A 26,079-nucleotide genomic window follows, 5' to 3' on the forward strand; every position below is an offset into this window, starting at 1 on the left:
ACGTGTTCTCTACTAGTCATAGGATTATTAAATGAAAGTTTTTCAATCATTCTTTTTTTTTTTTAAAGATTTTATTTATTTATCAGAGAGAGACACAGAGAGAGGGGACACAAGCAGGGGGAGCAGGAGAGGGAGAAGCAGGCTCTCCGCGGAGCAGGGAGCCCGATACAGGACTCGATCCCAGGACCCCGGGATCATGACCTGAGCAGAAGGCAGACGCTTAACGACTGAGCCACCCAGGCGCCCCTCAATCATTCAAGTGCTGGCGCTTAAATCAGTTAGTGCTAGAGAACTTTTGCTTTCCCGCTCCCATCTAGCCCCAAATGAGGACCTTCTCCTCCGAACGAGTCTCTTTCCTTTGCCTGAAGTGGGCTGAGCAAAGGAGCGTGACGCAAAAGTGGGCTGTGTCCTTGATGCTAGGGAGCGCCTCTGCCTCCTTGTGAATGCGGCCCGCGGCCGCTGCAGCAGCTGAGGCTCTGCGCTCCCCAATCCTGCCTCCTGGGCGGGCGCCTGGAGCTAAGTACACATCTCAACGGCACCGAAGCCTCCTCTGTCTTTTCAAGCTCTTCATGCTACCCAACTAAAAGGAGAAAATGGGCACGGGGGATTTTATCTGCATTTCCATGACCGGAGGGGCGCCCTGGGGGTTCAGATTGCAAGGTGGCAAGGAGCAGAAGCAGCCCTTACAAGTTGCTAAGGTAGGACCACCAAAGAGGTGCCGCTATCACCGCTCTGGGCTGGGAAGGAATGAGAGCAACCTGTTGATGGTTTTTTTCCAAGCTGTGATTCAGGAGTTTATGTATTACTTTGATTTTGGCGCCGATGTTAAATTTTTCTAGGATGCGGGTTTGTTCATGTTGCAAAAAAAAACTGGAGTAATGTATAGCGTATATGTAATTAACCAGTAATTGATAGAAAGAAAAAAAAGTGCCGTATTTATCAGCTGAATAATAGCCTAGTTAATCAGCTTCTCTGACAACCAGCAAGACACTTGGGACGTTTCTTCTAGGCAATGTTAGAATATGCAGTTATTGTTTCATGTTACTTTACTTGGTTTTGGCAGAAGAGAAATGCTCAGCTCAGCATAACCAATTGGTGTGGCTTTTGGGGACTTGTATAAAGCCTTGGTAGTGACATTTACAGTGCAGCATTTATGAAAAGGCCAATTTGAGGCAATACTTTTAAATATATGATGAAAATGTCAGAAAACCTGTTTGAAAGAATATTCTTTTAAGGATTTGACAAATAAATGCAGAAATCTACTCCATCCCATCATGTGTACTCATCTAGCTAAGTGCTCAAAATAAAATTCAAAGACACTAGAAATACATTGTATGTAACTTATAGGAAACTTTGAAATGCATCTAGTAACGATTTTAAATATTTTAGATGCTTTTGTTTCCATCATATTGCTTGTTTCTTGCTACCAGTTTGCTGGAGGGGCTCTGATATTGTCTAACTTGGGATTCAGCTAAAATAAATTTTAAAATGCATGAAATTTAAGCAGACTTTTACCTGAATTGGATACTAAATTGGAGTATTGTATGGAAGAACATGTTTGATTAATTTCCGCTTTATATATTAAAGATGGTTCTAGATCCTTATGAAATATGTGGACTACTGGCCTTTGTAGTTATCCTTTCTCTTGGCTTTTTTTTTTTCTTGTTTTAATGTTCACTGTGAGGAAAGGAGTTTCTTTTGAAATTTTCTGCTCCCAGGCTTCCATTGGAAAATCCTTTCATAATGCGATGGTGGAATCCTGCCACCTAGTGAAAATTTCAAACATCAAGACTGAAACATAAAACAGAAGGTGAAAAGCAAAATGTTTAGAATGGGAAATTTTCTCAGAGACCTCTGGTTCAACCTGTGGATTTTAGATAAGGAAAGAGCCCAGAGAGTTTAAGTAACTGTCCTCTGCTTCAAACTAGCAGCGATTGAAGAATCCGGAAAGGTGGTTTCATTGTGTTGCTTTAGGAGTCCATGGCAGGAAACGTCAGACAAAACAGTGATGTCTAATTCGGAGTATGCAGAATTCATAAGACTGAACTAGATTTGCTCTGGGTCTAGAATAGCAGCTGGCTGGCTCCAGTTTCTGAGATTTGGGTTCTAATTCCAGCTCTGATCTAACTTGTAGCCGGGCCTGTGACAAATCTCTCACCCTTCCTGAGTCATCCCTTGTGGGGTGGTGTGTGTGTGCGTGTGTGTGTGTGTGTGTGTGTGTGTGTGTGTGTGTGTGTAGAGGGAGAAAGGGATAAACATTTTGAGTGAGGTAGGAAAGGAGAGAAGTAAAAAGGAAATTGTACTCTACAATCAGTGAGATTCTATATTGCTAGAGTATTTTACTGTCCTAATAGTATACAGCTTTAGAATCACTTGCCTACCAGTTAAAATGTGGAGACAAAGGTGGCTGGATGCTCTTATTCCCTAATAGTTCTTTTGTGGCCAGACCTTAAGAATAGGGTGGGTATTGGGTTTCTCCTGAGTCCTCAATGTGCTTATTGCAAAGTTGGAACTATTATGTGGTGATTTTTTTTTTTTTAAGAACTAAAGCTAATAGCTAGTGAAGGGTGCTTTGTGAGCATTTCTTTGCTGATGACATCTTTATCAACAGGATTCAGAGAGGCTATTATGTGTGTGAGTGTCAAAAATTTCAATCCTGCTCTTCCACCCAAATCAACTTTCCTAAAATACCCTGGAAATATATTTGCAGTTTTTTAAAAAAATTATTAAAGTATTTGGATGTTTGCTTTAATTTTCTAGTTTGTGATAGTATAATTGATGGTTAATTCTAAAAGATCATTATGAAGGCATCTGGATGTTTGCCTTAATTTGTGTGTGTGTGTGTGTGTGTGAGAGAGAGAGAGAGAGAGAGAGAGAGAGAGATACACTACAGTTTACAGTCTAGTTTTCCCCATATGTAAAAAGTGACTGGAGAGCCTTCTAAAGAAGATAAAATTTCTAAGTTACTATGGCAATGCCAACTTTTGTTGGTCTATTTTTTTCCCCTTAATTCAAACTTACATTTAATTTCTTATACTAGCATTATTTGTTCAAGAAAACCCTTGGAGCAAAGTGCTTGTCACTTTCTATGTTATCAAGTCCATGGCCTCACTGGGATCACTGTTTTACATTTAAAACATCGAGTCAACTCAATTCTAGTAATGGTCCCTCAGCTCAAGGTGAAGTGAACGTTGCATAGCATAGACTTCCTCCTCTTCCAAGGTGATGCTTATGAGGGCCACGTTACCTCCAAGAAGGAGGATGGAGAGGGACAGGGCAGAAAGGCTGGGGGGGATGGTTGCTAGCAAACACAGTGCTCACAGTTTTGAAGAACATGCAGAGGATGAACTTGGGAATTAAAGAAAATATATATTAACAAAGAAAAGGAAATTTCAGACAGTGCTAGCATAATGCCCCCTTAAAAGGGGAATGCTACAAAGCAGTTCTGTAGGTAACAACAAATTTTTGGCTTATTATAAAATATCTAGTGTTCAGGTTTTTTGTGATTCTGTATAGAATGAAAATTGAACAAGCTGAAATAGGGGAAAAAACCCTAGTCTAATATTATTAACAATGATTAGAAATTGAGTAGCTTTATAATTCCCAGTAAATATCCTTCCAATGACACAGTTAGTCACTTTTGAGAGATGCTCAAACATTTTTAGTATTTGGCTGGCTGATTGAACTGTAGGCAAACTCCAACTTTTAAAGACCACTAACAGAAATATTAATAATCAAACTTTTCATTGACATTGAAGCTCAAGGCCATAAAATTTGGTTTTGTTTTCAAGAATAAATTGAATTTTTAAAAGATCCAAATAATGGGTAACTGTTGCTTGGTTTTTGAATGCTTATATATCTTTTAATTTATGTTCTAAATACATGTGATAGAAAGCAGACATTTCTAATACAGAGTCATAAGACAATATTCTGTAAAGTATATTTCCAGGAGATCATTCATAGAAACAAATTTATTGAAGCATATTTACAACTGTATGTGTGCAAATATTCTTAGAAAAACTATGTCAGCACTTTTACTTTATAAAACTCCTTTTTTGAACATGTGCTTACATGGCTATGCCTCTGGACAGATCACTTTGGAAAATCTTCATATAAAGAAGTGGGGAGAAATTTTTGTTTTACAAACAAATCTTATGAACAATTCAGTAATAACTCACATTTTGAAAATAATGAACAAAGAAATGTTCACACTGTATCCTTTATATGTTTGAATGTTTAGAAGTTTAAGCTTTCTTCAAAACATGTAGACCGCTATGGTATTTATCATTCTCTTATTGAAATTCTTCCTTTCTTTCTCTTTCTTTCTTTCTTTTTTCTTTCTTTCTTTCTTTCTTTCTTTCTTTCTTTCTTTCTTTCTTTCTTTCTTTCCTTCTTTCTTTCTTTCTTTAAAGAGGGAGAGAGGAAGAGGGGTGGGGGAAGGGGCAGAGGAAGAAAGAGAGAATCTTAAGCAGGCTCTGTGCCCAGTGTGGAGCCTGATTCAGGGCTCGATCTCACAACTCTGAGATCATGAGCTGAGCTAAAATCAAGAGTTGGTCACTTAACCTACTGAGCCACCCAGGTGCCTCTGAATTTCAATTCAAAGTTTCAAGTAACTTTTATTAAAATTGACACGACAAATTACAGTCATGTATTTTATCAAGTGGATTTAATGATTCTGTATGTCCTCTCTTTAAAACTTTAAATAAAGATGTGTTAGTCAAGCACAATCAAATAACATAGTCTTATCCATTATTACCATCAGTGAGGTCTCTAAAATGTTTCAAATAAAATAATTCCAGAAACATAGTTATTTCTAAAGGGAAAAAAAGAAATATTTTAATGTGTTCGAATATGTGTATTTGAGGATAAATGCTCCTTACTACATATGGAAAGCTAGTAACACCTTTATTAGGAGATATGATGGATCACTTCATTTTTTATTGAGTTTTTGAGCACTTTCTAGAAATTCTAAAAACAGGTATGCTTATAGAAGTCAGTACGCACTAGGTAAATCTGTTAAGCATATGTTATTTTAAATCTTTGTTTTGGAATTGTGTGTTTTAAGACAGATCACTGTTTGTTGAAAGACAGTAGCTAAGATAATGACTCTGCATGAACTTTACCATTGTTGGGACATGGCACATATGTAGCTTGCATTTATCAAGCTCTTTTCAGAAAAATATTCTTTGCAGTATTTTCTTTGAAGGTGTTTTTTCTTCAAATGACCCCCATAACCTAAGAAGTAGTTTGAAAAATATGCTCATTTTAGAGATGAAGAAATTCAGGCACAGAAAGTCTAAGTTACTTGCCAAATGTTAAGCTGTAAAAAAATGGTGGCATTTGATTGCAAATCTGATTTCTCCTTCTGAATTGGTAGAAACAGGTGCCTGAGAGAATAAAGGGAGTCTAAGATGGTCCCCAAAAGGAAGCATATAAAAAATAGCATGCTCTTCATCCAAATGTGATTTAATTGGCCAAGAGATCCCCAGGTATCAAGATTTATAAACACCCCGAAAGCAATTCAGATGTGTGGTCAAGATTCAGAACCAGTGCTGTAGAAAGTTGAGGCCAGAAATGTCACCACAGGGCTTCCTGAAGGGTGGCGTGATATGTTCTTCTAGCACATCCCCACTGCCTCTTTCCCAGTTGATGTAAGAGGAGGACCAGAGAGACGCAAGAATTGTCTGAGTCCTTAGCATTGTGATGAAGTCATCATTAGTAATGGGAGGGTTTTCCCTTTCTGAAGCCAAGACCTCTGGGTTACTGAGAGGCAAGGAGGTGCTGGGAAGCTTAAAAATGATCATTGTAAAGATTGGAAGTGTCTGCAAGAGGGGCACCTGGTAATATATTCCCTAGCAGGATGTCTTCTTTTGTCAATAGAACTGCTGGCCTGCCTAGTGCCTATGTGAATAAGGTGGGATAAGAGGTTAGACAAAGACAAGTATCGTATGATCTCACTGATATGCAGAATTTGAGAACCAAGGCAGAGGATCATAGGGGAAGAGAGGAAAAAATGAAACAAGATGAAGCCAGGGAGGGAGACAAACCGTATGAGACTCAATCTCAGGAAACAAACTGAGGGTTGCTGGAGTGTTGGGGGGTGGGAGGGATGGGGTGGCTGGGTGATGGACTTTGGGGAGGGTATGTGTTGTGGTGAGCGCTGTGTATTGTGTAAGACTGATGAATCACAGACCTGTACCTCTGAAACAAATAATACATTATATCTTAATTAATTGAATTTAAATAAAAAAAAAGAGGTAGGGAGTGGTGGGTGGGGGAGTAAAACTGGAGAAAGATGCAAGAGGAGGGAGAGAAAAAGACCAAGATGAGACAGAGAGAGCGTGAGAGAGAAGAGTAGGAACTTACCTAGCTGGCAAGGCAAGGATCCTTGCATTTCCCAGGGGTGAGTGACTGGCACAGAAAGTGGTAGGATTTGAACCACCTTGCCGGTACCCTACCCAGATAGGCAAGCTCTTAGCTAGCGACCAGCAGGCACAAACTGGCATCCTGAGGAACTATTGGGGGCTTGGACGGGAGCTGGGCAGGAGCCCTATTTCCCATGTTAGGGAACTGTGCTGTAGTAAAGCTCTCCAGGGCTCCTTGAAGAAACCACACAAGTTGCCCTAGCATCTGGACACTGGCCACAGAGAGAACAGAGGTGGCTGTTCAACGTTAACCAGAGAAGTGCAACAACCAGAAAGAGAGAAATACCACTTCATTCAGTTATGACTAAATATATCTACCATCCCACCTCCTTCTCCAGTCTTCCTGCCTTCAACCTGGGAGGAGCTAGAAGGAGGTAGGAAAAGAGCAGACAACGCCCTCCTCGGGGGTGCCAAGCCCCGGAGCCACAAGCCCTCCACGGTGCTTAGGGAGAGCGCCCAGGGACAGACATTAGATTGAAGCCGTAATTGGACTAGACCATTTTAATAACCAAAAGCCAACAGAAATGCCTGGGATCTGACCAAAGTATTATTAAGGGAGGGATTTGGCTTTCTTGTACTTGAAAGCAGTTGCTGGAAGAAATGAAAGTTTCATGTTTATAACTGAATGAGTTGACACTCCTCAAAAACATCAGTTCCATCACACAGGTTCATATTATTAATCACATGTATTTGATGTATGTTAGCTTGAAAACTTACCACCAACTCATATGACTTCCATAGATGATCATGTTGAAGCTATTCTATCTAGGTTGAATGAATGAAAATCTGGCTTTGGGCTAAATAAGAAATGTAAGCTACTTCTATTCTCTTTCCTTTTTCTTTTGTTGAATGTGAATCAGCACTTTAATAGCCTGGTATGCTTTTTGCTATAGGTAGGCACATACTTTCAGTTAGTCTAAAAAGGTGTTTCTGGAATATTACTGTCAGGGTCCAGAACTCTTAACTTAAAAGTAAGTATTCTGAACTTTTATTGGGTCTTAATCTAGGGTGATTGTTGTTTTTAAAGAAAGTCATATTGCAAATTCCAAAAGTCAGTATGTAATATCATGGTGACATACATATTATACCTAACTGAATAGTATTTGTATATTTCTCATGGTAATGGTTTCCAAAAGAATTTAACCTCCCTCTTTCAGTTAATAAGTGTCCAGGAATATAGGTTAATTTATATATTTAGCTAAAAATACTTCACATTGTGTATCTTACAATTGTCCAAGTATGTTAACATGTTATATCTTTTGATACCAGTTAAGTAGAGTTTTATTATTCTCAGTTTATAGATGAAAAAACTGATTCTGAAAAAAATTAATTATTTGCAAAAATTTTATATAAAGGACTCCAAAGTCAAATATAATTCTTTCCCCGATGGCAGGGACATCATGCCACTCTCTGCATCAGTTTGGATAAAGAGAACAGTTTATCATTTAGTAATGCTGAAAACTGCCATAACGTTGATTTAGAGTTTATATGAAATAGTATGTCACCATCTAAGATTTAACCCTTAAAAACATTTATAGCAATTTCTTCTTTTAATGGGATCGAGGAAAAGGACTATGGGAAATGCATCTCCAAGGTCATGTGCAATGAGAGACAAGACTGGAAAATGAACCAGTTTACTTATAAGTAAACCTAAAAAAATACATGGATTCCAAGATTTTTATTTTATCTATTCTAAGAGATTCATGATGAATGCCATGAGACTTTTGTAAAAGGAAATGGAGAATTCCTGCATCAGCTTCATTAACCAATCCTTAAGAGCGGGGTTCCTGGGTGGCTCAGTTGGTGGGGCATCTGACTCTTGGTTTCTGCTGGGGTCATGATCTCCTGGGTGGTGGGATAGAGCCCTGTGTCCGGCTCCCTGCTCAGCAGGAATCTGCTTGAAGATTCTCTCCCTCTTCCCCTCCCCCCATTTGCACATGTGCATGCACATACACACTCTCTCTCAAATAAATAAATAAATCTTAACAAAAAACTCAATCCTTAAGAATAAACAACTTTATGAAGTTAAAAGCCTTATATGAGAAGCAAAATATTATTTGCAGCTTGGTGGATATTTTTCATTGTTTGACCACCTCAATGAGAACATATTTATAGTATTGAATTACCTTAGGCATTTTATTTTTTAAAATTATTTACCATTCTTTTTTTATTATAAAACAGTAGAGTTGGCCAGGTTCTCAACAAACTGTCTTCAATGTCTTTGTGAAATCCATTGGTATGTGGTAGATCATTGACAATAGTAGGTATAGTTAGGTGTTGTGATGATCTGGATGTAGTTTTCTTTAACTGGCCTTTAAATCCGGTGTGTTTCAGATAAATATACTGAAAAATACGGTGGATTTGCTATTTGAAGCACTGTGGGAAAGCTCCTGTTACGTGATTATGTAACAAATAGTTTTCCTAACCTTGGTCTTGGATTTTTATAATCCTGCTCATTCATGGCTAGCTTTTCCACTTTTATTTGGAAGCAGTGTGGGTATTGGATAGATAAAACGATGGGCTGGATGAATTCTCCTGAAAAGAATGACAGGTTTATGATCTGTCTAATTCTGCCTGGGCAATGCTCCTTTCTTTACTGCTCTTTCTTCATTCCCTTTATCAAAATTTACCTGGTTTGAATTTCAACATTTTAGGATACAGATTATTTTTTCCCTAAGAAATTTATAATAACAGCCAGTGAATGTCATTTTCCCCAAACATCTTACTGCCTTTAACAATATTTTCTGTAGATAACTTTACTTAAGAAACTCATACATAATGTTTCCTGGATGTCAGGCACTTCTTTAAACCACTTTTTAAATATGTTGAGAAAATTCTGTGAGGTTATCATTGTTTGAGATCCCTAGTACAGAAGCACAAAGAGGCTAAGTGACTTCCCCAGGTCATATAGGTAATTAGGGTCCGACTTAGGGTTCACACTTAGTGAGTTTGGCTCCAGAGTTTGTATTCTACACACACAACTCTTGCGGGTCTCGTGTAGTTTACTTTAGTCATTTTCACAAAGGGGTATAAAGGCAATGAATTTAGGTGGTACCGGGGTACTGACTTTCTACCTCCTCTATGGTCCTTATTCTGTTTCCTGCCCTGGATGCCTTCCCTTAGGACTTCGGCCCAGGCCTTACTCTTTGTCTTTTAGATAACTATAAGCCTTTTTAACTGTCTCCCTGCTTTCGGTTTCAGGTTCCTCAGATTTGTGCTACAGAGAACTGCCAGGGCGATTTTTCTAAATCACCTGTTACATCACTGCTTAAAATACTTCAAAGTCTCCCCATTATAGTCATCAAAAGAACCGTAGCAAAATCTTATTATGCACAGACAATTAAGCACTTTATGAATTATATCATACACAATAGCTTTACCTCCTTCTTTTTTTCCTCGCAGATTAGGAGGCTGAGAGTTAGAGAAGTTAACTAAATAATTTAAGATCACACAGCTGGCAAATGGCAGGTCTAGGACCGAGGCCAGTTTGTTGCCAAAGCCTATGGTCTGAGCTGCTCCCTGCACTATGCCTTGTTCACTGGCTCATGACTGCACGTTATGGAGGCACCCATAACCCTCCACCATCTGTTCCCTGCCATACTGTCCAGCCCCATCACCTGGACTCCCCTAAATGTGCACTTAGCCATTTGAAAGTACGACAGTTCTCTCAAAACACTATGCATTTCTTGCCACCAAGATTCATCCCTGCTGTGTGCACCCCTCTCTCTGGCACCTACCCTAATACATTTGGAGAAATTTGACTCACTCTGGACAACTCTGTTCAGAGTCAGTTCTCTGGGAGATTTGACTAAATTTTCTGGTAAGAGGTAAGTAAGCATTTGCTCGGTGGTTTTTCCTTTATCACACACATTTTTCACCTCATGCCTTCATACACTCTGCTGCCTGTGGCTGTAATTTTTGTTCACATGTTTGTTTCTTCCAGTAGACCAGTGGTATTCAAAATGTTTTGATTGTATCTCCTTAAGTAAAACAATTATGAGGGTAGCCCATTTATACCTCATATACGTATAAATGATGTATGTATATATATGGGATGTATAAATGAGATATATATACATATATGTAATACTGTGCTAATATTTTATATACAGTGTACAACATATTGAAAAGAAAATTTTAAATAGTAAAATAAAGATAAAACAACAATATTTTGTAAACTAATTTTTATTTTATTTTGACAGCACTAAAAGTCTTCTCACTCTTACTGACCAGAAGTTTTTTTTTTTTTTTTTTTGGTGAGAACAATGTGACTGACAGACTATGATTTTGAAAATCTGAGTGTGACTCCATGTGGTATAATTAAAAGGTCTAGTGAAATTTTAATTTATTGCAATACTTGATCTAAAGACTATCATGGCTGAAAAAGATAACCTCTTAACATAGGTAGCTCCATATTGAAGAAATGAAACACTAACTGGAAATTCTTTTTCATTCTCAACTGATAATGCAAATGTTTTTGTTGTAATCTGATGGGTAGATTTCCATCTTCCCTGATAACCACACTTTGTTCTCACAAACTAATGAGAATAGGCTACATTTTAATATTTTAGGGTTAAAATCTCACTGACACTTTTTGCTTGAAAGATTGAAAACCTGTTAGAAATTCTTTTTTCTTTTTTTTAAGCTTTTATTTATGTGTCAGAGAGAGAGCGTAAGCGGGGGAGGGGGGGTGGTTGGCAGGCAAAGGGAGAAGCAGGCTTCTTGCTGAGAAAGGAACCTGATGCAGGACTCTATCCCAGGACCCCAAGATGATGACCCGAGCTGAAGGCAGATACTTAACTGACTGAGCCACCCAGGCATCCCAGAAATTCTTTTTTTCTAGTCAAGTGTGCAGATAAGACATTTTAAAGAATAATACACTTAAATAATTTTCAACTAGAAAAATCGCATAATCATAAAAACATTTTCAGCAACTCTTCAAAACCTCTGTTTCATCTATTTCTTTTTTTGAAAAGTTGCTTTCAAAGCAGTTAATTGTTAGGGGACATATTGTATTTATTATTCTAAAATACAGGCCAGGTACCGATGACTAAGAGTCAGTTATTCCAGAAAGGTCAACAAACTTGGAACATTAATTTATCTGTTAAATAAAACTATGAAACATCCTTAGGTTCTACAACTCTTATAAAGATTGGCAGGAGATACTACTGAACCTCAATGATACAGATTTCTATGATACAAAAACTTTCCTGGTCACTCCCTATATCACTGCAACATGTTTTAAAGATTCTAGTCTATTTTAAGTGTGAGCTTTTGTAAAGTTAATCATATTGATGACATCTGTAGCACTTTTGCACTCTGTCTTCAGTTTATCCAAACATGAATTTGCCTTCAAATTATGCACTGAATGAATTTTATGGGCGGCACCTCCGTAACCTTACCTTAGAATCTTTTCTTTATTAATACCTGTTCAAGTAGCTACTTCCTCATTGGTTTTGTGTACATTTTTTCCCATAAAACATTGACTTTTTTAAAAAAAGATTTTATTTATTTATTTGAGATAGATCAAGAGAGAGAGAGAGAGTGCACAAGCAGAGGGAGGGGCAGCAGGCACCCCTCTTAACAGGGAGTCCGGCATGGGGCTTGATCCCAGGATCCCGAGCTCATGACCTGAGCCGAAGGCAGACACTTAATTGACTGAGCCACCCAGGTGTCCCAAAACACTGACTTTTTAAAAATTAAATAATTCATTTACTTTTGACAACTTATTTCCACAATCTTCCTTATTGGTTCTCCAAAGGAATAGTTCTTCATCTATGAAAATATCAAAATTGAATCTTGAAAATACCATATGTTGGGACATACCAGAAACATGTTCTTTTATTTAACTTTACAATAGACCTCCTCCAACAGTAGTTTGTTCTAATACTATTTCTACCAGTTTCTTGGGAGGGGGGTTGCATCTTCAATATTTGCTAATAAAAAATACATCTTAATTTGTTGCCAATTGTACTCTTTTAGCCATTTTTATTGCATCCATGAAGAACTTTCTAAACATTATCATTTGGTTTAAATTGTGTAAAGTTTTAAACTGAGTATTGCCTGACTTTAACCATTGTTGGAAAAATAAGCCTTGAATTTTTTTTGTTCTGCCTACTTCGTTATTAAATATCTTCTTAACTGATTACTTCACTCTAACACTGGCTAATATCATCCATCACAGTAAAGTAAAGCTCCTCTCTAACAACAGTGAATATAAATCCATATTCCAAACAGTCTTCTTGGTAATTTGGGATGTTTTAACTAACTGTCATATGATTAGGCAGTAATGGTTTTTAATCTCACAATATGGCTGATGAAGAGTTTCTGTAGGATTATAGAGAAGGGTTAACGCTGCCATATCATTGTTTTCTTGTGCTTGATACCTAATTCTTATCTTTATTTAACAGCTTCCTTTCAGGAGTATCTTAAAACTTGTGTCATTTTGTGGGAGTTAAAACTGGATAATAACATGGAAATTAACTTAATCAAGCGCCGTGAAACGTGATATATTACAATATGCTGAGAGAGAATGAACATGTGAGGAAGAGTCTTTCCCTTCTGCCATGTTGGGAGGTCCTCAGTTCAGTGGGGTCACCTCAAATACTGTATGAAATTCATAATTGCTTGGACCAGACTGGCCCAGGGGACCGATGTTAGCCTTTACGTTAATGTTGATTAAACATTAGTTGGAACTTATTTCCTTCTCATTTCTTAGATGAAAATAAATGTCCTCAGGCATTCCAGCTGGCTTGGCCGATATGTGGGGGAAGCCTTTCGGCTCAGTGACTACAAGTATAAAAGGGCCCTGGGACAGAAGCATCCTTGGCAAGTTCAAGGAACCCTAAAGATGCCAGTGTAGCTGACACATATTTCCATGAGAAATTGTTACAGAAGTCCTGTCTTCACAGTGATAAAAATAAAAAACTCTCTCTCCTGGGAAACCTGACCATGTGGTTATTTTCCCATCCTTAAATGGTTAACATACAGAACCCGCTAGAACAACTTTGAACTGTCCTCTTCGTATTTCCTCCTCATCCATTTCAGCTTTTCATAATGCAGCAGCCTACTGACCAGTGTCTGGAACACTTTATTTAAGTGAGTAATTGCCACTGCCTCTTATGGAGAAGTTTGGTTAGAAATTATATTAAACCAGTCTTTTCTCTTCCTCTGAAATTGATTCTTCCAGTGAGAGAAGAAGAATTTAAGGAGTGTCAAGGAGAATTTGATACATAGATCCTATTTATTTTGATAAAATGCAACATTTCACAAAATGTTTACAGTATCAGTGACTAACCAAGATTTCTTTGTTATGCAGTTTAATTAGTTAAAGGCAATGGATCCTAACCTTATACATTATACAAGGCTAATAAAGTTAAATGATTGTCTTGCTTAAAAATAGTACAGATCTTTAAAAAAAGATTTTATTTATTTTATTTATTTATTTTATTTACACACACACACACACACACACACACACACACACACACATATGAGTGGGGGAAGGGACAGAGGGAGAGAATCTTCAAGCAGACTCCATGCTGAGCATGGAGCCTGAGGCAGGGTTCGAACCCACAACCCATGAGATGATGACCTGAGCTGAAATCAAGAGTTGGCCCCCCCGGGCGCCTGGGTAGCTCAGTTAGTTAAGCGACTGCCTTCAGCTCAGGTCATGATCCTGGAGTCCCGGGATCGAGTCCCGCATCGGGCTCCCTGCTCGGCAGGGAGTCTGCTTCTCCCTCTGGCCCTCCCCCCTCTCATGTGCTCTCTATCTCTCATTCTCTCTCTCAAATAAATATATAAAATCTTAAAAAAAAAAAAAAGAGTTGGCCCCCCCAAGTGACTGAGCCACCCAGGCACCCCCAGATTTTTTTAAAGGAAAATACCTGAAGCTATAAAGAATTAATTGCATATAATTATCCTGACTCTGTTTAGAGTCAGTGGACTCTGACTCTTTCAGTCGTATTAGTCTCTGTGCCTCGGTTTCCTCATTTGTAAAGTGAGGATAGTGTCAGGACTTATCTCTAAGGATTATTTTCAGGATTAGAAATTATAAATATAAGTCACAACACACGGGAAACAGTCAATGGTTTAAAAAAATTACTAGTATCACCTTCCTGGTTATTTTACTTTTATTTAACCAACTTTTGTGAAATTGAAGGAGCATCTGCTGTCTTCCACACTACGCCTTTTGCGATCTGGGTCTCAGTGTCATTGGAAGGGCCCCTGCAGTCCTTGGGATCCCTCCCTGTGAGATGGCATTTAATGGTTTCAGAATGTTGCCTTATTCCTTGGAAACAGCATATGGAAATCATCACAAAGAAAAGGAATCATTTCAAGGGCTTTGAAAATATAAAAGAAAATAAATTGTCCTTGGTAAGTAAATATAGGACACTGATCTCTGAATAGTTAGGAAAACTCTGTGCCAGGGCCTTTGACGAAGGCTAATGAGCATTTCATTCCCTCCCCCACCAACACCCCCGCACTCTTGTCTTCTAAATTAGAAGAAGTTTTTACTATATAAGGCTGCTTTTTCTAAGTAAATGATAATACATTAGCTCTTGGTGTTTTTAACTTTCCAAACAGTGGTGAGTTATTTTCATCAGTCAAGATGAAGCTGAAATGAAAAACAAAATTTGTGAAAGGCTCAGGCCTTGGGAGTCCGAAACGACCATAGGACTCACTCTATTTTATTTCTTTTGTGAAAAACATAACAATTTTCCATTGGTTGGTGCTTAGCACTGAGTCGTGTAAATATTATATTACGTTTATACGCTGCTGCAGGGAGTCCAAATGCAGTGATCCATTTTTGGGTCTCCAGTCTTCTGGCTGGCTGCCTGCCAGATGGGGAGATGTTGATCAGAAGGATTTCATCCTGAGGCAGAGCGGCGATCACGAAAGGAAGCACATCACTGTATGTTTCCTCTCTGCCCAGATGACCCTGGAGCTTCATGCTGAGTGAGTTACCAGGGTTCCTTCAGGGCTGAGAGGAGACACAAATTCAATTAAAGATCCCATTATGATATTTATTCCATTCTGTTCTTTATTACCTTCACTAGTCTGACCCTCTGCTTCTCCTTCTTACTTGAGAAGGAAAATTCCTTCTTCTCTATCTTCACTGCCCCCATGCTCTTCATCCTCATCCTTTCTTTATCTTGTTCTTCTTATGACTCTCGTTTCCCAGAGAGCTTTCTAAGCAAATTAAGACATGAAATCTGATGTTGCTTTATCTGCAGAAGAAAGAGGAGAGACAGTGTGTGTATGTGTGTGTGTGTGTGTGTGAGAGAGAGAGAGAGGGAGGTAGAATAAACAGGAAGTTCTGCAAAGTCTCTCTTAACTGATTTTCATGGAAAAGTAACAACATACTGGATTTTTTGATTCAGGCATGAGATGAACTATAATGGAGAGTTATTTGGTCTTTATAAGCATTTTCCAGGAGTGTGTTTTCAAAAGTTCAGCACTTCACTCATAGAAACTCCTTTTTAAGTTTTTTATTGTTGTTGTTGTTGTTGTTGTTGTTGTTGTTGTTTTAAGGCCCTTCACCTCCTTTCACGGTTTCTGGTCTGAGCCGCTTGCTTCTTCCTGTGAGGCTGTTCTCATTTTCTCCTAACATGACATGTTTATTCTTCCCCCAGTCCTCTATAACTTTGCCCATGATCTTTTCTGAAATAGAATGTTCTTCTATATATTTCTCCCAGGCACACAGTAGGTATACAATAAAGACTATTACTTTTTAACTGATTGGTTAATACTGACTCCTATTTGTAATTTACCAAGTGATAAAACTGCATTCAGTCAAAAATAAATACTTATTGTTTGGAAAAGTGTATAAACTTCATCAGAACCTTTAAGGATGAAAACATAAGTTGAAATTCACAAACTGCATCAAAGGCAAGTGGGAGTCTGAAGACAGTTATGCTTTGGGATTGAAGAAAAGAACGGAGGGCTGGGACAGGGCTGGGGACAGATGAAGGGCACAGGGATGGCAGGGACTGGGGTCTGTGGCAGGGCGTGAAACAAGGAGATCCTTGCTTTAGCTATTCACAATACTGCTAAACTGGAACTCTTACTTAGGCCCCAGTGTCCCAGAGCCAAGGGGGCAAAGAGTGTTGTCAGTGCGTGATATACCTTTGCACTTAAACAAGCAAATATAATGGTTTTAGTATAGACATTTCTCATTAGTATTTCTAGTTAAAAGACTTGCATTTTTCCACACTTCTGTTGGCACCTTGTTCTTTGAAAGCAAGACCATAGCTATTGGCATCTTCTAAAATAGTGCTCTTCAAGGGGGATGATATATATGTGTGTTACAAGTAAGTGTAACTAGATACTTAAGGCAGGCTTATATATATTGAAAAAGGTTGTTGAAAAAATAAATGAATGACTGGATGTACATCTGTTATTCTTTAGTATGAGAATGGCAACCACCAAAAAGCCTGATGTCGCTGAAGCTTTATCTGATGCTTTTTTAAATGAGAAATTTATTTAAAGAGTAATTAGAATAATACTATATATGTTTTATATGTGTGTGTTCATATTTTTATTTGCCATTTTGTAGTAACAAGACACCAATCCAAAGGGTGCAGTGAAAAGACTGAACCGAACTAGGAATCAGGAAGCCTGAATTCTGGGCATGGTTCTAACTTTACTTTGTGGACTTTAAGTGTGATGTCACTGAAACTGGCTCTCAATTTCTCTATTTATAAAATGAAGGATTTAGAATAGATGATTTTAAGGTTCCTTGAAGCTAGAGTCTGTTTTAAATCAAGAAAGGTGAAAGAAAATGTCCATGAATGGTCATATTTTCTCAGTTAACTTGAAAAGTAAAGTAGCATTTCTTGGAAAAGGCAATTATTATTATTATTTTTAAGATTTATTTATTTATTTGCGGGGGGAGGGGCTGAGGGAGAGGGAGTGAATCTCCAGCGGCCTCCCCACTGAGCAAGGAGTCCAACGTAGAGCTTGATCCCAGGACCCTGAGATCATGACCTGAGCTGCAGTCAAGAGTCTGACACTTAACTGACTGAGCCACCCAGACCCTGAGTGAGTTTCTGGAAGGGCAATTCTTTATACGGCATTTTATAGGAATTTGATTTGCCTTTCTCCAAATTATAATTTACAAGACATATTTGTTTAAAAAAACGAAACCAAAATTCTCAAAATGGTATCAATTTAATGTATTCTTTCACAGGGTTTTCCTTTTTTATGCTTAAAATTGTATTGCAGTGAATTACCACTGCATTTTCTTGTGATTTTTTTTTTTTGGTAAATACTTGATTCTTTTTCTTTATATTTTTCTAAATAATGAGAGAGTTCCCTAGCATATGCTAATGTAACCAATATATTTTTAAAATATTATTAGGAATTTGTGGATTTAGACACAATTGATGTTTTTAGAAATCTAACTTCTTTACTCAGACTCTGGATCTGACATAATTTATAATTTTAAGTTTTGTTCTCCTTACCATACTAGAAACCCCAAAGAGACAGTGGGTATGAACCATCTCATCAAGTAAAACCACTCATTCTGACCTAGCTGTTCACTTCTATGAGGTATTCTAATTAGATGGAGAAGAGGGAATGTATTTGCTATTCCTCATCTATTCCTTAAACCTCTCTCATTTGGGAAAAATGTGTCCAAAAAAAAGAGAGAGTTTTTAGCATACTTGGACTTGATTAGTTTAGTTCCTCAGCTTAAAGTGCAGATTTTTAATCAAATCATGTCTCTATCCCACAAATGGATTGCTCACAGTTTATGTTTTTTTTAAAAAAAGAAAATAGCTAGAATTGAAAATGGCTTTTATTTTTGGATTATAAAAGATGACACATTGTTCTTACAAAAAAAATTCAAACATTACAGGAAAGGATAAAAATAAAGTAAAAATCATACAGCCCAGGAATGACACATTATTAACATTTCAGTGAACCATATTTTAGACCCCTCTTCCAGCACACGTGCTAACTTACAATCACACTTGCATTCAGTTCTATGTCAAATGAATGGTACTAAATGTACTTCCTTATTAAGTAACACAGCATGAACGTGATCCTGTGTCAGTGAATACTGATGTACATCGTAATTTTTAATGGCTGCATACTATTGCATTGTATGGACTCACCACAATTTATATAACCCATCCCCTCTTGAACATGTAAGTTCTTTCTAATGTTTCAACATTAAAAATAGTGCTGAGATGAATACTTTTGTATATATAAAATATATTTGTGCACCCGTCTGGTTATTCCTGTAGAATAAATCTCTAAAAGTAGAATTATAAGTCTGAGGGCATTCTATATATATATATGTGTGTGTGTATATATATATATATTTTTTTTTTTTTTTGGTGAAAATGAAGACAATCTGAATAAATTTGAGGGCAACTATTATATATAAAGAGAAATTGTTTTGTCATGCATATGTTACTCATTATTACACCGGCGAGTATAATTGTTTTTAGCTGATCAAATAAGTAAATATAAACTCAAATAATCTATGTAATATACTTTCATCTCTAAACATTTAAAAATATTGGTACTGATTTGTAACTTAAAAAATGTCTTGGAAGAAAAGTTTTTGAGAGGAAAAAAAATTCCCACTTGTTTCAGGATAAAAATTTTGCAAAAAGATTAGTGTCTTAAAAGTAATGGACAAAGTTATTAATGGCTATATCAATGATACCTCGAAAAGGCTATTTAAAAGACAGAAGAAGAAGCGGGGGAGGAGGAGGAGGGAGAAGAAGTTGGAAACAAGAGAATTCATTGGCAATCTGTACCACTATACCAGTAGCCAACCCTCCCCCACAGCACCATTCCCACCGAAGGGCACTCAGTAACACGGTATTCTTCCAGGCAAAGCCCAGGGTGGAGTTTCTCTAAAGACATTGAAAAAAATGTGTGGAGAACATGAAGGCATTTTGTGTGGATAATAGTACCCCAGAATGAAGCCCTTCTCATTCTGGCACAGGAAGAAATGGGTTGTGGTCTGAAGCCTGATACTGGACTCTTTGAACCCACACCACATAGAGCTCTTAGTCAAAAACTGTACAAATGGGAGGCCACCCAAGGATCACCAAGAATATGAAGAGCGTCAGCAAGATGGAAGGGAAAGACCAAAATATACAAATAGAAAACAGGACGCTAGAGGAAACAGACAATTTAGGGAATTGAAACTTTTTTTTAAAGATTGTATTTATTCATCTGGCAGAGAGAGAGCACAAGCAGGGGGAGCGGGAGAGGGAGAAGCAGGCTCCCCGCTGAACAAGGAGCCTGATGTGGGTGGGGCTTGATCCCAGGGACCCCAGGATCATGACCTGAGCCGAAGGCAGATGCTTAACCAACTGAGCCACCCAGATGCCCTGGGAATAGAAACTTAAAAAATAAAAATAAAAAGACAAGATGCCTAACAAAATTCAACAAGATTTATAACCGTAAAACAAAAAGGATGATTTAAATTGGTAAATTAAATACAAATAACCTGAAGGAATAGAAAATGTGGAAAGCAAAGTTGAGATAATCTTCCAGAATATAGATAAAAGACAAAAACATATAGAAATCATTCAGAAGATGCAGTATCTAATAGAAGCCCCAAAAGAAGAGAACAGAGAAAATGGATGGAAAGAAATTATCAAATAAATACTGGGAGACACTTTCTTAGAGCTGAAGGGCTTGAGTTTCAGATTGAAATGGTCTACTTGTGGGCCCACCAAGATCCCATGCCTTGACAGTCTCATGAAAAATAAGGAGAATATCCTAAATGCTTTCAGAAGGACAAAAATAAATTCATCCATGAAGTATGGGAATGAAAAAGAAATAATATTTCTCATGATTAACCTAAATATACAAAACAAAGCAAACCAGTATGTATTTTAAAAGAATGTATAGAAACAAAGTAATTATACATTAAAAAAAAAAAAAAGGCAGTTAATGCCCAGGGAATCAGAGTTTGCAGCTTTTCATGGAATTATCAAGAGAGGATAATCAGATAAATCAAATTTTTAAAAAAACTATTCTAGGGGTGCCTGGGTGGCTCAGTCGGTTAAGCTTCCAACTCTTGATCTCGGCTCAGGTCATGATCTCGGGGTCCTGGGATTGAGCCCCACGTTGGGCTTGGCACTGGGCGTGGAGCCCGTTTAAGATTCTCTTTCTCCCTCTGCCCTGCCTCTCCCCTCTCTCCCTCTCTAAACAACAACAACAACATCAAAAAACCCAGAACAACAACAAACACCCCAACCTGTCCTAAAGAAATAATTAAACTCTGATCTCTCTCTCTCTCTCTCTCTCTCTTTTTTTCTGGTGCAAAATGGTGGGGACAGGACCCTGGGCAGAAAGAGCTGCTGCTCTGGGATTAGGAGGAGCAAGTGATTATACACCTTGGGGTTAGGAGAAGTAAACATAAGGCAAGTTCCAAAAGGATGATATTTCTCTTTGGAGAGAGATATGAAAATAAGTTGTATACATGATAAAGCCATACATAGAAGTATTGTAATAAATGTCATTGCAGTATTGGTTTCCTAAAGTTACAGGGTCAGTTTCGAGAGAAAGATTTCTTTCTAGGAAACACCATCATTGAAATTTAGATCTTAGAATTCTTTTTTTCTTTTAAAGATTTTATTTATTTATTTGAGAGAGAGAGAGTGAGAGATAGAGAGCACGAGAAGGAAGAGAGTCAGAGGGAGAAGCAGACTCCCCGCTGAGTGGGAAGCCCGATGCGGGACTCGATTCCGGGACTCCAGGATCATGACCTGAGCCGAAGGCAGTCGCTCAACCAACTGAGCCACCCAGGCGCCCAGGTCTTAGAATTCTTTTTTGTTGGTTTGTTTTAATTTACAAAAGTATTACAAAACCTCTGTTTAGTTTTTAATACAGTTCATACAGTTTTGTCTTAATGGAGTTTAAAGGTTCCTAATATGTGTGGTTCTTAGAAAAAGATAATTTATTTCATAGAAGATCGGGCCTGTGTAATATAAAGCATGGAGGAATGACCATCTCTGGTCCCCTGTTCAATTCTCTGGCGCAGCCGGGGGCCCCCTGGCCAGGCCCAGAAGCCTGGCCTGTAGCATGGGTCCTCAGGAATGACTTCACACTGAGAGAAGAGTGAACGGCTCATGTGGACTCTCAAACATCCTCCAGAACTTGACAAAAAGTACCAGTGATGGTAAATTCACTCTGAGGAAACACCGTATGAAAGATAAATCTCCTTTCATGGAAACATCAAAAGAACGGGAACTTACATATGTGTGGACCATCTATTCCATTTACATGTTTAGTTTAATTATTTTCCCCCTTTAGCTTAATTTTGTGGCAGTAACGGCGTGGTTCTGAGGCAGCCCAAGCTAAAAACGTGCTGGTGGCGGGCTTGACCTATAGGGGTTGACCTGTTTGCGTGTGTGGGAGGGGAGGAGAGTCTGTGGAAAACCAAGAGGCTTGTTCCCCAGCCTTCCCCTGGAACAACCTTACATTCCAGTAGAGAGAGATTAGGTGGAAGCAATAGGAACTTTTTTCTGGGAAACTCTGGGCCTTGGCTGTGCCAGAGTCCAGATGACAATGTGTGACACAGTGCTGTGGGGCAGGGTGTTCTGGCCATTTCTTCTCATGCGTGGTGAGGCTGGGGCAGAAGGAGGGGATGGCCAGGGCTGAAGACATGGCATTTTATCTCCTTGAGGGCTTTGCAGCTTTGCAGCTTCGTACACAGGAACCACAGTTCTTCTAGCAGAAAGGCAGCTTTGTCATGGAGGCTTCTGGAAAGAGTGGTTGATAGAGGTAGCCATGGATGGATGGAGGGCCATACCCATCTGTGGGGAGGTGGCAGCCGAAGGATGTGAGTGAATTCTACCTGAGCATGGAGGAGGGGCTAGCAAACTTCCAATTATTAGTGTCCCGGGGGGCATTGGGATTCCACTTACATCTGTGTGATTCCCAGAGTACCGACGGCCTGGGCTCACATCTCTGACCCTTCCCAGAAGTTAGGATCCACATACCAAAAGCTATCTGTAAACTAAAATAATTACAAATGAGATGACACAGCAATTGCACAATGCCGTGTATAGATCACTCCCAGTGTGTTCTTGGTCTCTCCCATGTGTTGAAAACAGAGGAACTGAACATGATCTCCACCCGCCTCCGGCCAGTTTTTTTTTTTTTTTTTTTTTCCATTTTCAGAGTCTGTGTTCTGCAATGACCCCCAAGTCATTAATCTAGCTAAAGTATTGAAGGTTCACCAGTCCCTTCTGTGTTGCTGCTTTTAATCTTCCATTCTGTCTTTGCAGCAATACATGCTGCTAAAAGTTGCTCCAGGTGCAGAGACAGACCCTGACATGGTAACCTCAAATGCTTCCTTTGAACAGGTTCCTCCTGGGGATAGGATGGCACTCTGAAAAAAGGATGTCAATGGAGAATGCAGACTAGATCACTCAACTTCGCCTTTTCTGTGCTGGGACTCTGTTTTGCCCTCTGTCCCTTCATTTTGCTTTTGACCTTGCAGAACATGCCTCTACTCGTGTCTAAAAGAGGAGCACTGCACTGGGGATTTTCAATTTCACAGCATTCAAGATCAATCTTCATGAGCACGAATGCTTAGAAATGACTTGTTTAACTTGGTGTATGTTCATGTGTTTATGGGAAATAAATATGGTGTTTTTAAGAATTGCCAGTTTCAACTAATTGATAAGATAGAGAGGAACACTGGTGCACCGATCTCCAAAAAAAGGGAAGAGTGCTTTTAGGAACTAAGTGGCTTTTAGGGGACTTTGACCCCCTACCTGTAAACATTTCATAAAACAGCTACATTGTTTAAAGCTTAGTGTGTGGGTGGATGCCTGCGGGGGTGGGGAGACTCCAGCCCAGTAGTTTCTTTTAAGATAAATTAAAGGAACACAGCATCAGAACAAATCTTTCTTTCTTATTTTATGCAGGCTTGTTCTCCCCTAATAATCTTTTATTTATTTATTTATTTTTAAAGATTTTATTTATTTATTTGACAGAGAGAGACACAGTGAGAGAGGGAACACAAGCAGGGGGAGCGGGAGAGGGAGAAGCAGGCTTCCCGAGGAGCAGGGAGCCCGATGTGGGGCTCCATCCCAGGACGCTTGGATCATGACCTGAGCCGAAGGCAGACTCTTAATGACTGAGCCACCCAGGCACCCCTCCCCTAATAATCTTTTAAAGTTTAGTTCAGCCCGGTTGTTTTACTGAATCCTTCCAAACAAAATATTAGTACTTTATTTGCTAAAACCGTCAATGCTATATATTGTCAATGCCTGTGCATTCGGTGCTTGATCATATACTGTTAATTTATTTGATTTTTCACAAGTGTGTGGTTTCCCATCCCCAATGCTAAGTCCCTTAAAGGCAAGGAGTATATTTTACATTTTTTTTTTCTCATGGTTTCTTACACATAAAAAACCCTCAATACATATCCAAGAGATCTATTCTGGATTTTTCTATTCATCGTCTGATCCTTAGTTCCTTTATTGATGGGTACCACTTTTACTGTCATATGGATAAAGATAAGAAAATATTTCGATTTAAGAAAAGCTAATGGAGAAGTGCCTGGGTGGCTCAGATGGTTAAGCCTCTGCCTTCGGCTCAGGTCATGATCCCAGGGTCCTGGGATCGAGTCTCACATCGGGCTCCTTGCTCAGCGAAGAGCCTGCTTCTTCCTCTCCCTCTGTACCCCCCCGCTCATGCTCTGTATCTCTCTGTCTCAAATGAATAAATAAAAAAATGTAAAAAGAAAAAAAAGAAAAGCTAATGAATATGTGGGTGGAATTTTGAAGCAAATTTATCTTTGAATTATTGAGATTCAAATCATCTTACACTATCCTTAGTTCCAATATCACGGATAATTGGGAATTGCGTGTGTTATATACCTGCATGAACTTTCTTGGGTATCCATTAATATGGATCAGTCACATAGACTTCTCTGCTTCTCTCTTATAGACTCCAGATGTATGTCTGAGATTAATTCAATCTTTGTTTTTCCCCCTTCACCATTTGTTTTTCTATTGATGTAGTCACCTTTCAAGCAGCTGGAGTGGAAATATCAATATGTTCTCGGATGCCTAATCCTTTGTTCTTTCTTTTAGTGTTTTATTTTCTTCATGCATGCAAAAGAGTTTCTTGGCATGCTCCACTGATAACATTAAAAGCTCTACACTCTTTATAGTTTGCATGAAATTTCTGTGTCAAAGCCAAAGGAAAATTTTTTTGCGTGAGAGGTCATAATGAAGGTCTTGCCATTTCACCATCATGGGAAGAGTTAAGAAATACTAACATTTAGAAGCTCTTTAGATCATTATTTCTGGGAGTTGAGATGAGACATGTACTAAAAATCGTTTTGTTTACAAGTCTCATTTTTATCCAGAGATCTTTTTTCCTCCCTTTATAATAGATGTATATACAATGAGAACACAGACTTATTTTATAAAGAGAAATTTCCCTTGAGGCACAGGACATGAATTAACAGGTTACGCCAATTGACGGGAATAAGTCTACATGCAAAATAAGATCGATTGCAGAATGGCAGCAACAGAAAAATATGGAAAGTATTAATGGGATCATGAAACCTTAGAGTTGAAAGAGACCTCTCATTTGATATAGCTTGCCTCTCGATGGAGGACTTCTTTTTACACCACCACTGATAAGCAACCAGCCTTTTAAAAATGTGTTTTTCCAGTACCAAGAAGCATTTCTCCACATCTCAGCAGACACTGGGTGGCCTACAGATTTGACTCAATTCTGATCCTATCTACCTGGAGACAGCATCAGATCCCAGAGGCTGAGGGCTCAGTCCTACAAGACTGCCACGTCTTCAGGCTCCAATCACAAGTCCAGATTGTTTTTGGTGCTTCTGACCAACTGGCTATAAATTAGAGGCTCCCAAGAACCCCTCCTTGGGTTAGGTTAATTTGTTGGGGGGCTCACAGAACTCAGAGAAACATTTACTTACACTTACCAGTTTATTATAAAAGATATTATAAAGGATAGAGATGAACAGCCAGATGAAGAGGTACATAAGGCAAAGTCAAGAAGGATCCTGAGTGCAGCAGCTTCTGTCCCCATGGAACTGGGGGACACCACTCTCCTGGCAAGTGGATGCATTTCCCAACCTGGAAGCTCATCAAATCTTGTTATACATGAGTTTTTATAGAGCTTAATCTGCAGTGCCCCTTCTTCCCAGAGCTTGGTGGCTGGGGCTGAAAGCTACCATCCTCAAATCACTTGGTCTTTCTGGTGACCACCCCATCCTGAGCCTCTCTAGGGATCCCACCCTAAGTCGCTTCATTTAATAAACTCAGGTGTGCTCACAAAGGAACCTTATGAGTAATTAAAAACATTCCTATCACTCAGGAAATTCCAAGTGTTTAGGAGATTCGTGCCAGGTAGCAAGGACAAAGACTAACTATATTTCTGATTATACCACAACTATGCCCAATTCTGAGGTGAATAAGACATTGTCCTTGCTCTTAAGAATCTTCAACTTCCATGGAAGAGGCAGATTTATAATTATTATACATGGTGACAAGGCTTTAAAGAGAAATATATAATATAAAATAAAAATCATGAAGAACCTCATTCTGTATGGTAGCATCAGGGAGCCCTACAGAAGAGTCACCATTCCAACTGGACTCTGACTTCAACAAAGACATTCCAGGCC

General features: G+C 38.6%; 1 protein-coding gene across 3 annotated transcripts in view; it reads left to right on the forward strand.

Annotated features, from left to right (window-relative positions):
* The first annotated feature begins 460 nt into the window (after positions 1 to 460).
* Positions 461 to 26,079, forward strand: part of SYNPO2 (synaptopodin 2) — a 165,619-nt gene continuing 140,000 nt past the window's right edge. Inside the window, exon 1 of one of the 3 annotated variants that reach the window (XM_073892187.1) lies at positions 461 to 698. In XM_073892187.1, coding sequence (XP_073748288.1) covers positions 594 to 698 — 105 coding nt within the window. In that variant the 5' untranslated portion in view covers positions 461 to 593. Of the gene's footprint in view, positions 699 to 15,243; positions 15,384 to 26,079 lie in introns of those variants that run through there. The other 2 variants (XM_073892185.1, XM_073892186.1) reach the window with 2 other exon arrangements.

The sequence above is a fragment of the Callorhinus ursinus genome, unplaced genomic scaffold (genome assembly GCF_003265705.2).
Source record: "Callorhinus ursinus isolate GAN/ISIS: 27379988/994484 unplaced genomic scaffold, GSC_fseal_2.0 scaffold4, whole genome shotgun sequence".
Taxonomy (NCBI): Eukaryota; Metazoa; Chordata; class Mammalia; order Carnivora; family Otariidae; genus Callorhinus; species Callorhinus ursinus.